Source organism: Oncorhynchus keta, chromosome 6 (assembly GCF_023373465.1).
Source record: "Oncorhynchus keta strain PuntledgeMale-10-30-2019 chromosome 6, Oket_V2, whole genome shotgun sequence".
Lineage (NCBI taxonomy): Eukaryota > Metazoa > Chordata > Actinopteri > Salmoniformes > Salmonidae > Oncorhynchus > Oncorhynchus keta.
In genome coordinates this window covers 7,680,514-7,695,711 of record NC_068426.1, presented here as the reverse complement: position 1 = coordinate 7,695,711, position 15,198 = coordinate 7,680,514, and the positions used below count along the sequence as shown (strand labels likewise).

The 15,198-nt window shown below is 45.7% G+C and overlaps 2 protein-coding genes across 2 annotated transcripts in view; one reads left to right on the top strand and one right to left on the bottom strand.

The window, feature by feature from the left end:
• Positions 1-523: 523 nt before the first annotated feature.
• On the top strand, positions 524-3,028 carry zar1l (zygote arrest 1-like). Its single transcript, XM_035771576.2, has 4 exons — positions 524-1,363; positions 1,607-1,699; positions 1,916-1,990; positions 2,211-3,028. Exons 1-4 carry the CDS (start codon positions 692-694, stop codon positions 2,352-2,354), a joined length of 984 nt encoding a protein of 327 aa, XP_035627469.1. The 5' UTR covers positions 524-691; the 3' UTR covers positions 2,355-3,028.
• A 933-nt stretch (positions 3,029-3,961) lies between these two features.
• The window catches only part of LOC118379798 (protein furry homolog), a 189,981-nt gene continuing 178,744 nt past the window's right edge, over positions 3,962-15,198 (bottom strand). Inside the window, 6 exon segments of the mRNA XM_052521747.1 lie at positions 3,962-6,560; positions 6,847-7,070; positions 7,937-8,047; positions 10,333-10,416; positions 12,653-12,751; positions 15,035-15,184. Of these exon segments, the coding sequence (XP_052377707.1) occupies positions 6,302-6,560; positions 6,847-7,070; positions 7,937-8,047; positions 10,333-10,416; positions 12,653-12,751; positions 15,035-15,184 (927 nt within the window). The 3' untranslated portion in view covers positions 3,962-6,301.

Sequence of the window (15,198 nt, the reverse complement as noted above, 5' to 3'; positions counted from 1 at the left end):
ATTGTTGTTTCTTCAGTGAGGAAACACCACTCTTTAGATAATGATTTGTTTTACATATCTACAGAAAACCCTTGTTTTGAGCTCAAAAAACGATAGTAAGCAGTATGCAAATCGGGAAGCCAAATGAACGGCTCTTTCACCGATGGGATTCGGCTCCCGACGTTCACCAAAAAGAGCCGTTCATGGTCTGAGTTAGAAGTAGACGTCATTTTCCACTACATTTTCCAAACATGATCACTAGATCTGTACTTGTCCCGAATAATCTGTCGTTCTGCCCCTGAACAGGCAGTTAACCCACTGTTCCTAGGCCGTCATTGAAAATACGAATTTGTTCTTAATTAACTGACTTGCCTAGTTAAATAAAGGTATTTTTTTTAAAGAATATTTTTTTAAATGAAGGAAAGGAAAAATAACAAAATGTATGAATGGATGGAAGGAAAAAAAGGAAATAAGAGAGTGCGAAATGAAGGTAAGAAGGGATGAGGGAAGTAAGCAAGGATACACTGGAAATATTCAAACACAGCCTGAGCGTCCCCTCTCTAAGCGCGGTTCCCAGTGCACACACCTGTCTTCACTTGACCGGCTAATCATCCAATAGGTCGGGCCCAATTAGCGCTGTGGGTAACGTCTTGACTGGAGGGCGGACGTGCACATTTAAACCACAGCAGGCTCACCTTGTCTTCTATACACGATGGAGGGGTTTATGTTTTCTCCATACAACTTTAATGGCTATCCGGGCTGCGGTCCCATGATGGCTCCTATCCTCCACGGCAACCCGAAGTTCAAGCCTCACACCTGGGGTAAGGGGAGCATCTACGTGCCTCCCGAAGCGCTGGACTACCTTGACGTGTGTAAACGGGCCCAGCTGAAGGCCATCCTGTCTCAGGTGAACCCCAACCTGACCCCTCGTCTCCGGAAGGCAAACACCAAGGAGTTCGGGGTTCAGGTCAACGCCCAGGTCGACGCGATGGTCCAGTGCTCCCTCGGACCCAAGACGCTGTTCTACCGGGAGAGGAAATTTCCGGTATTTTCGAAGTCGCCTGTGAAGTGCCAGCAGAGTCCCTCGGCGGCTTCTTCTCTGGACCCGAAAGCGTTGCCGAGCACTCCGGTAAACAACGTGCGCTTCTCGCGACCCCTCGCTATTTACTCTCCGGTGTTTGATCGCCGGTTCTTCGCGCTGCCGGTGAAAGCGCAGGATGACAGCGTGTGTCGTGAGGGAGAAGGTGGCGGTAACGGGACTAGTGATGAGGATGGCGAGGCCGACGTTACCGAGCAGAAAGCGGAGGACCAGGTTAGACCGGAGATTCCGCGTGAGGTTGTCAGGAAACCCCTACACCAGACGCCCAAAGGGTTCAACTTTCAGGTCAGTCGTTTCCGGGGTTTATACTAGGGGGAGAATACGAATTCACAATGTAATCGATTCTGAAACATGAATTGAGGAATATCTTGTACTGTGTAGTGTTCTTTGCAATGCGTCCAATTTGCCACCAATATGACTTTATTATTTTTTTTAAAATTCACTTCTATTTGAAATTCCAGTCATCCTGTATAGGATGTTGTATATTTAGACATTTCGATTCGAATGATTCCCTTGTTTCGTCTGTAGTTTCTGGAGCAGAAGTACGGATTTTTCCACTGCAGCCAGTGTAACGTCCGTTGGGAGAGTGCCTATGTGTGGTGCATCTCTGGAACTAGTAAGGTAACGGATCAGTCACTGTATGTCTCTGCCAACGAAAACATGAGTTTAAAGTTCTAGTCAATAAGTCTTCATGTGCACTGCTTTTTGTTCTGAGGAACATGAGGAGACAGTAACACTCTGCCTTTTCTGGACTGTCCTTCAAATATTTATTAAGTTTAATGAATGACTTGTTTCCTCTTTAACATGGTTGTCTCATTACCCCCCCTCTGAACTCAGGTGTACTTCAAGCAGCTCTGTCGTAAGTGCCAGAATGGATTTAACCCCTACAGAGTGGAGTCTATCCAGTGCAAGGTGAGAGGTGTGGGGGGGGACAGCAGGTGCTCTGCATGGTGCCTATGCCCCTTTAGCCTCTTGAGGTCATGCATTAAAACAAGGGGGGACTTTCTAGATTATGTAGCTTTACTTTCATTGTCTTGTGTTATGGATACACGACCTACAGGTGAACTGACATGTCTACCCACCATTCACCAGCAGGGGTCAATGTTGCTGTAATTATTCTCCTGTCTCTCAGGTGTGTTCCCAGACCCGGTGCTGCTGTGAGCAGAAGGAGAGGCACATTGACATGAAGAGACCTCATAGACAGGACCTGTGTGGCCGCTGCCGGGGAAAGAGGATTTCCTGTGACACTACCTATAGCTACAAATACATTGTCTGAACTTAAACCATCCCTGCTTACAGGCCTAACTACAGATCTAGGATCAGATTGAGGCCCATCGTCAACCATAACCTTTTGGTTGACATATCTGAATTTAGATCAGTGGTTAGTGGAAGATGGATGTAAAACCAGTTTTCTAATCCTGCACTTAAAGGGGTGCATGTTTTTTGGCTTTTGCTTTAACACCTGACTCAATGAATATAGTTGAGTTGATGAATTTAATTGGATGTTAGCGCTAGGGCAAACAATACAAGTGCACCCCTTTGGGTGCCCAGGATTGTGACTCATTGCTGTAGCACAGATCTAGGATCTGATTAGTGAACTGCCAATCCTAAACTTACTGCCCTTGGTGGGATGCACAACCTGACCTTATACCAGTATCTAGGGCCACAGTATCCTACTCTGAGCCTTCCCACATGGCAGGCTAAACAACACTATGCCACAGAGGTAGAAGTTGACCTTAACCACATATCTAGGATCAGGTCAACCTTCCTCCAATCCTATCCACGGTTGTTAGGGAGGTGCAGTGGTCAACTTGTTTCTTACCTGCCAAGGTCCTGTCTATGTCTTAAATAGCCTGCCTCATAACTTTTATTCTCTTTCCACCGTGATAAACTGAGTGACTCAACTTTTTTTGTAAATATGAAATAAATTTATTGCAGCATTAAAACCTATTTTGTTTTCATGGCTTTTTTTGTTTTGTGGTGTTCATGAACTAGCTCACCCAATGCACTCTGCTTGTTTAGCTCACCCAATGCACTCTGCTTGTTTAGCTCACCCAATGCACTCTGCTTGTTTAGCTCACCCAATGCACTCTGCATGTTTAGCTCACCCAATGCACTCTGCTTGTTTAGCTCACCCAATGCACTCTGCTTGTTTAGCTCACCCAATGCACTCTGCTTGTTTAGCTCACCCAATGCACTCTGCTTGTTTAGCTCACCCAATGCACTCTGCATGTTTAGCTCACCCAATGCACTCTGCTTGTTTAGCTCACCCAATGCACTCTGCTTGTTTAGCTCACCCAATGCACTCTGCATGTTTAGCTCACCCAATGCACTCTGCTTGTTTAGCTCACCCAATGCACTCTGCATGTTTAGCTCACCCAATGCACTCTGCATGTTTAGCTCACCCAATGCACTCTGCATGTTTAGCTCACCCAATGCACTCTGCTTGTTTAGCTCACCCAATGCACTCTGCTTGTTTAGCTCACCCAATGCACTCTGCATGTTTAGCTCACCCAATGCACTCTGCATGTTTAGCTCACCCAATGCACTCTGCATGTTTAGCTCTGCACTCATGTTTAGCTCACCCAATGCACTCTGCAATGTTTAGCTCACCCAATGCACTGCACTCTGCTTGTTTAGCAATGCACTCTGCTTGTTTAGCTCACCCAATGCACTCTGCTTGTTTAGCTCACCCAATGCACTCTGCTTGTTTAGCTCACCCAATGCACTCTGCTTGTTTAGCTCACCCAATGCACTAATACAGCTAACGGGTAATTTACTGATGTAATGTGACTGTTTGGGGAGTCCTTTAACAGGGCAACGAGAACACAACTGAGCTGTACGGCTTTTGATTCCTATCAACAGAAGTGAACCGAAAGGGCAAACTTTTTGAGAGGTCTTTATTTTGAGACATGGCATCAACTCAATGACTTCACAAAGCTGTAAAACTATTTACAAAGTGAAAACTGTCTTCCTCTACAACGCTTTAAAAATGTGTTTTCTTTTTCTTGATGCGCACTTTCTCTCGCACAAACATGAATCTTCTGAATACATGTCGTCCGTTACAATATACACATGCATGGCAGTTAAATCAGTTTGAATTGAAGGAAAGTGGGGGAAAATCTAAAGCTGGTCAGGAATAGGATAGCGCTTAATCGGGTATAGATAAGACTAGACTGAACTCGTGTAGAAAGGAATCACAAGTGACTGACCACCACAGGAAGTGTCTATGGCCCTGTTCCAATACTTTAAAAATGCATCCTTCCTTGGCCACTGATCGAACCTTAACCACCCTGGTCAGTGATTCCTTCAAGGCAGGATGGAAGTTAAGGACTTAAAGTATTGGAACAGGGCCCAGCAGGTATTTGAACAGTAGCTCATGTTTAGGTAAGAACATTTAAACCAGTGGATGTCAGCACACATCCATATGACGGAGTATTTAGTGTGTACAACTGTACTTTCTCCCTCCCCATGCCACAGTTACACACACATCACAATATAGGATGGTCACGGTAACAAATGGTGTGTGTGTACGTAGATCCACAATATGCTACACCGTATAGCCAGTGTGTACATACTAATCAATATAATCGTCTAAGGTAGGCTAGTCTTACAGTGGTCTCGAGGAGCTGGTTCACTAATACACGAGAAGCGTTCAGGTTCAGAAAACCAGGCAACAAGATTAAACGCATGAATACTAGTCTGTGTCCTGTCTCTTCACACGATGCAGCTCCATGTGGAGGGGCAGCGATGCACACGGATCCTAACAGTCTTTATTGTGAATGCCCACTTCTGTCAGTTGTAGAACTAAACATCGTCCGGGTAACCAATGCTAAGTAGAGGCTGTGGATTCTAGAATACAGCTTTCCTCTCGGTCAAGCAGTGCACATTTTCCCCTAAAGAAACTCTTTAAACAGTAGATACACACGTGGTGAGAGATATACAACCTTCCAGTCCTTGGCCTCGATCTCTCTCACAGATAAACAGCATGATTTAATGTCTCTCAGTAGTAACGGCTCCTCTCCTCTCAGAAGTCCATGTTAGTGCAATAGAAGCTATGACTCTGGGACATTCACCCACAGGTGAGGCGTCTGGTAGAGGATCCCCAGGTTACCTGGTGGTAACAGGTAGATACTTCCCCCATCCTAAGGTTTCACTGAGATCAGGTATTTTCATTCACAGGTTGAATCTGAGATCAGGTCAGGTAAATCCTCAGGTTCATCAGGTGTTCCCTTTGGTCTCTCTCGGGGACTTAGGTCTTTTAATCCACAGGTGTGGCCAGCATCATCAGGAGTGGTTGAGATCTTCAGGTGTGGCCAGCATCATCAGGAGTGGTTGAGATCTTCAGGTGTGATCAGCATCAGATGTGGTCAGCATCATCAGGTATGGCCAGCATCATCAGGTGTGGTTGAAATCTTCAGGTATGGTCAGCATCATCAGGTGTGGCCAGCATCATCAGGTGTGGTCAGCATCAGGTATGGTCAGAATCATCAGGTGTGGTTGAAATCTTCAGGTGTGGCCAGCATCATCAGGTGAGTATCAGGTATATTGACCCTCAGGTGTGAACACCAGAGGGTTGTTTAGGGTTCAGGAGCCCCCCCACTCTGAGCAGGGGCCAGGCGGTGTGACCCACCTTCCCCAGGTAACGGGACAGGGGTGTACCACCCCCTCCGATGGCGCAGCAGCACCCCCACCCCGCCTCTGCACCTTGGGCTGGGTCAGGAGGAAGAGGAGGAAGGAGAGGGGCCAGACCTTGTGTGTCTAAGACTGGTTCTGGATGTGTGTAAGGGGAGTACGGGGGGTGTGGTCCACGAGGTGGGATAGCAGGAAATGTGTGTGTGTGCGTAAGGTCGGGCAATGTGTTACCTGGTTTGAGTGGAGTGTGTGTGTTAGGGCTGAGGTTTGGAATGCACTGTAACGAGTGTGTGTGAGAGGCCTGATGTATGTTTGTGCACTCACAGTGGGGTCTGGAGAGGTCTGGGGGAGGCCAGTAGAAGTCTATGAGTAAGGGCAGAGACAAGTCTATGGTCGAGCTGGAGGGAGAGGCCAGAAGTGAGGCTGGGTTTGGGGCAGTAGAGATGGTGGTAGTGGTGTTATGGTCGGGGGTAACAGCACCATCTGCGACGAGATCAGGGGCAATAGGGGTGACGGGGAGGATGAGGTTTGTCGGGTCAAGGCTAATAAGGGTGGATGAGGGGTACGAGGGGGGCTCCTGTGCCGCTGTCAGAGGCTTGTCCCTGAGGCAGAGGAGTCGGGGAGGTAGGTGTTGACCACCCGGTATCCCTGAGCGCGACGGATCATGTCCCGGATCTCCCCGTTGAGCTCCAGCAGCTTGGAACAGATAAGGCTGAGGTCTTGGCGTGACCCAACCAGGGCGATGGTCCCCGTCTGGCCCAGGGTCTGGTGTCGGAAGTAGACATTGAGGAGGGTCTGCACCTCGCTCTCTGACCCACCGCCAAACACACCGTTAGGCCACAGCCTCCTGGAGGGGGGAAGGGGAAGAGAGAAAAGGATCAGTGATCAAAATGAGTATTGTAAAAGTTTTGTGATCTTTCTCAGTCTGTCTTTACACCACTGAGGACAGAGTTTTTATTCTCAGCAACATAACAAAATAGTGTGCGTGAATGTGTGTGTGAATGTGAATGTTTGTGTGTGTGTGTGTGTGTGTGACTGTTTGTGTGTGTGTGTGAGAATGTGTGTGTGTGTGTGTGTGTATGTCTGTGTGTGAGAATGTGTGTGTGTCTATGTATGCTTGTTTTGTATCTCACCTGCACTCGTGGATGTAGCGTATGGCCTTGCTGAACTCCTGGTTGTTGAGGCACTCCAGGATGGCCTGTACGGCTGCCTCGGGGGAGCTGAAGTTGGGCAGGGCAGCAGAGGCCTGGGTCTGGGTGTGGGCCAGGTGTGTGTGTTCCAGGTTGCTAGCCACCGCTGCCTCTGCTGCTCTTAGACTGGTCTTTAGGTCACTCAGCTCTCGAGACATGTTAAGCAGCTACAGAGGGGGGAGAGGAAGGGAGAGGGGGGAGAGAGGGATGGAGAGGTAGAGGGAGGGAGGGATGGAGAGGTAGAGGGAGGGAGGGATGGAGAGGTAGAGGGAGGGAGGGATGGAGAGGTAGAGGGAGGGAGAATGGGAGCGAGAGAGAGATGGAGAGGTGGAGAGAGAGGGAGGGAGAGGGGGGAGGGAGGGATGGATGGAGAGGGAGGGAGGGAGAATGGGAGCGAGAGAGAGATGGAGAGGTGGAGAGAGAGGGAGGGAGGCAGGGAGAGATAGGAAGGGGGAGGGAAGAAGGGAGAGGGGGGAGGGAGAGATGGAGAGGTAGAGGGAGAATGGGAGCGAGAGAGAGATGGAAAGGTAGAGAGAGAGGGAGGGAGGCAGGGAGAGATAGGGAGGGAGGCAGGGAGAGATAGGAAGGGAGAGGGGGAGGGAGGGAGAATGGGAGCGAGAGAGAGATGGAGAGGTGGAGAGAGAGGGAGGGAGGCAGGGAGAGATAGGGAGGGAGGCGGAGAGAGGGAGGGAGAGATGGAGGGAGGGGATAAATAGGGGGCGAGAGGGAGGGCGAGACAGAGGGGAGAGGGAGGGGGGACGTGTAGAGAGAGGGAGGGAGAGAAGGAGGGGAAGAGGGAAAGAGAGCGGGAGGGAGATGAGTGTGTGCCCATATATATTAGTTTTGTGAAAACAAATCAATGGATCAACATGAAGAGAGGAAGAAATGAAAAAAAAGCTAAAATAATCTCTTCATCTTCAACAGGTACACAACAGCTAACAAAGCTGACTAACAAAATACATTGAGTGTTTGTCTGTTTATAGAATTGTCTCTAGGTCGCTTCTGAAGCATCCAATCGCAGTCCTTCTCTTACCTCAGGCACAGCGCTGACAGCATGAACCTGTCCAATCAGCTTGCAGTAGGACTGGAAGAGGAGGAGCAGTTGGAAGTGAAGCTTGTATAGACGCTGACACAGCTCCAGTTGCTGAGAGGAGAGAGAGGACGGATTTATAGACAGTACAGTACAGGACACACATACAATCCTCAACCTGAGCCATCTAAATGAATTCATACATTGTATTGTTGTAGTGGTTATATTGGCGGCAGTAGAATCAGCAGTTACTGAAAAGGAACACTAAAGGGTGAAAGTGAGAAAACATAGTAGATCATAGTAGATCATAGTAGATCATATTAAATCATAGTAGATCATAGTATATCCTATTAAATCATAGTAGATCATAGTAGATCATATTAAATCATAGTAGATCATAGTAGATCCTATTAAATCAATAGTAGATCATAGTAGATCATAGTAGATCATATTAAATCATAGTAGAGCATATTAAATCATAGTAGATCATATTAAATCATAGTAGATCATATTAAATCAATAGTAGATCATAGTAGATCCTATTAAATCATAGTAGATCATAGTAGATCCTATTAAATCAATAGTAGATCATAGTAGATCCTATTAAATCATAGTAGATCCTATTAAATCATAGTAGATCATAGTAGATCCTATTAAATCATAGTAAATCCTATTAAATCAATAGTAGATCATATTAAATCATAGTAGATCATAGTAGATCCTATTAAATCATAGTCGATCATAGTAGATCCTATTAAATCATAGTAGATCCTATTAAATCAATAGTAGATCATAGTAGATCCTATTAAATCATAGTAGATCATAGTAGATCCTATTAAATCATAGTAGATCATAGTAGATCCTATTAAATCATAGTAGATCCTATTAAATCATAGTAGATAGGACTTAGTAAAGGACTTACTGCCAGAGATTCCATTTGCTACACAACGAGAGAGCATGTTACGAGGCGAAAGAGAGAGAGGGAGGCGAGAAACACACATCAATCAAACACATGCAGTAGAGTAGAGTATAGCACAGCATAGTATAGTGCTAGTAGCATAGTGGGTAGTATAGCATGTAGTAGAGTATAGTATCGTGTATAATATAGTATAGTGTTGTGTATAGTATAGCATAGTATGTAGTATAGTATAGTGTGTAGTAGAGCATGGTGTATAGTGTAGTGTATAGTATGGTATGTAGTAGAGTATAGTGTAGTGTATAGTATAGCATAGTATGTAGTATAGTGTGTAGTAGAGTATGGTGTAGTGTATAGTACAGTGTATAATAGAGTATAGTACAAGGTGTGTAGTATAGTGTATAGTGTGCAGTGTATAGTATAGTATATAGTGCATAGTATGGAGTATATTATAGTATGTAGTATAATGTATAGTATAGTGTATATTTTAGGGCGGCAGGGTAGCCTAGTAACTGAAAGGTTGCAATTTCAAATCCCTGTGCTGACAAGGTACAAATCTGTCGTTCTGCCCCTGAACAAGGCAGTTAACCCACTGTTCCTAGACCAGTTAACCCACTGTTCCTAGACCAGTTAACCCACTGTTCCGAGACCAGTTAACCCACTGTTCCGAGACCAGTTAACCCACTGTTCCTAGACCAGTTAACCCACTGTTCCGAGACCAGTTAACCCACTGTTCCTAGACCAGTTAACCCACTGTTCCGAGACCAGTTAACCCACTGTTCCGAGACCAGTTAACCCACTGTTCCTAGACCAGTTAACCCACTGTTCCTAGACCAGTTAACCCACTGTTTACGTCATTGGAAATAAGAATTTGTTCTTAACTGACTTGCCTTATTTAAATAAAGGTATAGTGTATTGTAGTATAGTGTAGTTTATAGCATGGATTGTAGTATAGTGTATAGCATATAGTATAGTGTATGGTATGGAGTATAGTGTATAGAGTACAGTACAGTGTATAGTGCATAGTATAGTGTATAGAGTACAGTACAGTGTATAGTGCATAGTATAGTGTATAGAGTACAGTACAGTGTATAGTGCATAGTATAGTGTATAGAGTACAGTACAGTGTATAGTGTATAGTGTATAGAGTACAGTACAGTGTATAGTGCATAGTATAGTGTATAGAGTACAGTACAGTGTATAGTGCATAGTATAGTGTATAGAGTACAGTACAGTGTATAGTGCATAGTATAGTGTATAGAGTACAGTACAGTGTATAGTGCATAGTATAGTGTATGGTATGGAGTATAGTGTATAGAGTACAGTACAGTGTATAGTGCATAGTATAGTGTATAGTCCCCCTACACAAGGACATTAAATACACCTAGAGAAAGAGGGGGAGAGAGGAATGTGTGATCAGTTTATTGTTTTAAACTACAGTGAGACAGGTGCGTGTTGTCAAGGGGACTTATTGATTCCTTACCTTCTCCTCTGAGTCTCCTGGCTGACAGGTAATCACGCCATCGCCAGGGCACCTGGGAAACGTGTCCTTACAGTTCCTCAGCCACTGGAAATGAAGAAGAGAAAGTGAAAAGGAGGGAAAGAGAGAAAAAAAAGAGAGAGGGGAGGAGTGTTACTTATCAGGGCTTGTTAGACTGGCCAAGGTGCTACAGATAACTCTATGATAACACTACAGTGTCTCCTTATCATAGGGTTATCTGTAGTACCTTGGGTTTGAGAAAAGAGCTTTACAGATCAAAGTCATTACCGTTATGGGTAGCAGTGACTTAAAAGGATACTTCAAGATTTTGGCAATGAGGCCCGTTACAGTGCATTTAGAAAAAATGTCAGATCCCCTGACTTTATCCACATTTTGTTACGTTACAGCCTTATTCTAAAATATATTTTTAAATCCTCATCAATCTACACACAATACCCCATAATGACATCACAATACCCCATAATGACAAAGCAAAAACTGGTGTTAGGACATTTTTGCAAATGTATTAAAAATAAAAAGCAGAAATACCTTATTTACGTAAGTATTCAGAACCTTTACTATGAGACTCGAAATTGAGCTCAGGTGTATCCTGTTTCCATTGATCATCCTGTTTCTACCACTTGATTGGAGTCCAGCTGTGGTAAATTCAACTGATTGGACATGATTTGGAAAGGAACACATCTGTCTATATAATGTCCTACAGTTGACAGTGCATGTCAGAGCAAAAATCAAGTCATGACATTGAAGGAATTGTCCGTAGAGCTCTGAGACAGGATTGTGTCGAGGCACAGATCTGGGGAAGTGTACCAAAAAATGTCTGTAGCATTGAAGGTCCCCAAAAACACAGTGGCCTCCATCACTCTTAAATGGAAGAAGTTTGGAACAACCAAGACTCTTCCTAGAGCTGTCCGCCAAGGCCAAACTGAGCAATCAGGGGAGAAGGGAGGAGACCAAGAACCCAATGGTCACTCTGACAGAGCTCCTCTGTGGAGATGGGAGAACCTTCCAGAAGGACAACCATCTGTGCAGCACTCCAGCAATCAGGCCTATATGGTAGAGTGGCGAGACGGATGCCACTCCTCAGGAAAAGGCACATGACAGCCTCCTTGGAGTTTGACAAAAGGCACCTAAAGGACTCTCAGACCATGAGAAATAAGATTCGTTGGTCTGATGAAACCAAGATTGAACTCTTTGATCTGAATGCCAAGCGTCACGTCTGGCGAAAACCTGGCACCATCCCTACGGTGAAGCATGGTGGTGGCAGCATAATGCTGTGGGGATGTTTTTCAGCAGCAGGGACTGGGAGACTAGTTAGGATCGACTGAAAGATGAACGGAGCAAAGTACAGAGAGATTCTTGATGAAAACCTGCTCAGGACCTCAGACTAGGGCGAAGGTTCACCTTTCAACGGGACAACGACCGTAAGCACACAGCCAAGACAATGCAGAAGTGGCTTCGGGACAAGTCTCTGAATGTCCTTGAGTGGCACAGATAAAGCCCGGACGTGAACCAGATCTAACATCTCTGGAGAGATCTGAAAATAGCTGTGCAGCGACGCTCCCCATCCAACCTGACAGAGCTTGAGAGGATCTGCAGAGAAGAATGGGAGAAACTCTGCAAATACAGGTGTGCCAAGCTTGTAGCGACATACCCAAGAAGACTCAAGGCTGTAATTGCTGCACAAGGCACTTCAACAAAGTACTGAGTAAAGGGTCTGAATACTTATGTGAATGTGATAATTCAGTTTTATAATTTTTTATAAATTTGCCAAAATATCTAATAACCTGTTGTTGCTTTGTCATTGTGGGGTATTGTGATGTCATTATGGGATATTGTGATGTCATTATGGAGTATTGTGTGTAGATTGATGAGGGAAAAAAACAATTGAATCAATTTTAGAATAAGGCTGTAACGTAACAAAATGTGGAAAAAGTCAAGGGGTCTGAATACTTTCCGAATGCACTGTATCTACTTCCCCAGAGTCACATGAACTTGTGGATACCATTTTTATGTCTCTGTGTGTAGTATGAAGGAAGTTACAGGTAGTTTCATGAGCCAATGCTAACTGAGCGTTAGCACAATGACTGGAAGTCTATGGGTATCTACTAGCATTAGCATAAAAATGGTCTCCACAAGTTCATCTGACTCTGGGGAATTAGATAAAGGTCATCATTGCCAGATCAATCAAAGTCAGTATCTTTATGGGTTGTAAATGTCTACATAGATCATAGTCGGTATCGTTATGGGTGGTAGTGTCTTAACATCTCAAAGTAAGTATCGGTATGGGTATTTAGTGTCTTACTGAGACAGCGGCCTCTTCTCTGTTGTTGTAGGTGTCCAGATACTCCTGCAGCTCCAACACACTGAACTTCATCTTCTCTAGTAAACCATAGGAGATGATCTGGAGTGAGGGAACAGAAGAGGAGAAGAGGAGGGGAGTAGTGGAGAAGGATAGGAGAGGCAGGAGGAGAGGAGAGCAGAGGGGAGAAAAGGATAGGAGAGGTAGGAGGAGAGGAGAGGAGAGCAGAGGGGAGAAAAGGATAGGAGAGGTAGGAGGAGAAGGATAGGAAAGAGGCGGGAGGAGAGGAGAGGAGAAGGAGAGGGATAGGAAAGGATAGGAGAGGAGAAGGATAGGAGAGTTGGGAGGAGAGGAGAAGGAGAGGGATAGGAAAGGATAGGAGAGGAGAAGGATAGGAGAGTTGGGAGGAGAGGAGAGGAGAGGAGGAGAGGCGGGAGCAAAGGAGAAGGAGAAAGAGAGGCGTAAGATGCAGGAGGAGAGGAGGAGAAAGAGAGGTGTAAGATGCAGGAGGAGAGGAGAGGTGGGAGGAGAGGAGAAGGAGAAGGAGAAAGAGAGGTGTAAGATACAGGAGGAGAGGAGAAGGAGAAAGAGAGGTGTAAGATGCAGGAGGAGAGGAGAAGGAGAAAGAGAGGCGTAAGATGCAGGAGGAGAGGAGGAGAAAGAGAGGTGTAAGATGCAGGAGGAGAAGAGAGGCGGGAGGAGAGGAGAAGGAGAAGGAGAAAGAGAGGTGTAAGATACAGGAGGAGAGGAGAAGGAGAAAGAGAGGCGTAAGATGCAGGAGGAGAGGAGGAGAAAGAGAGGTGTAAGATGCAGGAGGAGAGGAGAGGCGGGAGGAGAGGAGAAGGAGAATGAGAAAGAGAGGTGTAAGATACAGGAGGAGAGGAGAAGGAGAAAGAGAGGTGTAAGATGCAGGAGGAGAGGAGAAGGAGAAAGAGAGGTGTAAGATGCAGGAGGAGAGGCGGGAGGGAAAGAGTTAAATAAATGAGAAGTTGTTCATGTATCAACTAGAGTTCTCACCATACCAGAATTTAGACTTAAATACCAATACCAGATTTAGTATCAGGATTCTCCATACCGTCACCATACTCAATACCAAAACAATACCATGGCAAAAGAGAAGGCATTAACTAGTCAGAGAACGGCAGTTGATGCAGACAGATACCATTTTGAGTTCAATATCATTCAATTAAAAAAATAAATGTACATCAACATTTTTTCAGACAGCCATGTATGCATTAACGAATAAATTATACAATCATACAATTAATTAGACTTTGTTTTGAACAATCTAACTACATAACATAATGGTAAGCATTTTACAGATAGAGGCGTTGTCGTGCCCTCTTCACAACTGTGTAGGTGTGTGTGGGCCAGGAAAATTCCGTAGTGATGTGGACACTGAGGAACTCGAAGCTCTCAACCCGCTCCACTACAGCTTAGAGTTATAGTCTGTATGGACTTTGTTTTGCGAACAAGAAAAACGGTGTCAACATTTCTACATGCCGTGTAGCATTACTCAAATGTGGGGCTCTAACATGATGCAGCCCAGACTCCCAGTCCAGACTCCCAGTCCAGACTCCCAATCCAGACACCCAGCCCAGACTCCCAGTGCAGACTCCCAGTGCAGACTCCCAGCGCAGACTCTCAGCCCAGACTCTCAGCCCAGACTCCCAGCCCAGACTCCCAGCCCAGACTCCCAATCCAGACTCCCAATCCAGACTCTCAATCCAGACTTCCAGTCTAGACTAGCAGTGTGTAAGAGGAGCTAACATGATGCAGCCCAGACTCCCAGCCCAGACTCCCAATCTAGACTCCCAATCCAGACTCCCAATCCAGACTCCCAGCCCAGAATGCCATCCCAGACTCCCAGCCCAATCCAGACTCCCAGCCCAGACTCCCAGCCCAGACTCCCAGCCCAGACTCCCAGCCCAGACTCCCAGCCCAGCCCAGACTCCCAGCCCAATCCAGACTCCCAATCCAGACTCCCAATCCAGACTCCCAGCCCAGCCCAGACTCCCAGCCCAGACTAGCAGTGGGTAAGTGGAGCTAACATGATGCAGCCCAGACTCCCAGCCAGACTTCCAGTGGGTAAGTGAAGCAGACAGGGTGTGTGCTATAATGAGGGTAGCAGGCTGTGCTGATAAAGGCTTGATCCATGAGACATTTGACAGAAGAACTGAAAGTAACAAATTATAGTACGAGAAAGTACAGACGTTTTGGTATACCTTGCAACACTAGTACCAACTCAAAGCTAAACGTTTGACATTACTTACTGATTACAATCAATGGACATTATTGTTTGATATTTCTATGAAAACACAAAATAAATTGCTATATTTTCAGTCATACAAATGCTATGGTTTGAGTCGAGTCAGCCCTACTCACCGTATCAGCGTCTACGTAGAGCGTGGGGCAGTCGGAACACGTTGTCAACATCTCAGATGACCTCACGAACTTTGACCCGATGCCCCTCAGGCCGTCTCCTAGGTAACCAGCTGCGTCACTGGTCAGGGAACAGAACTTAGTCTGGATGTTCTGAGAAGAGAGAG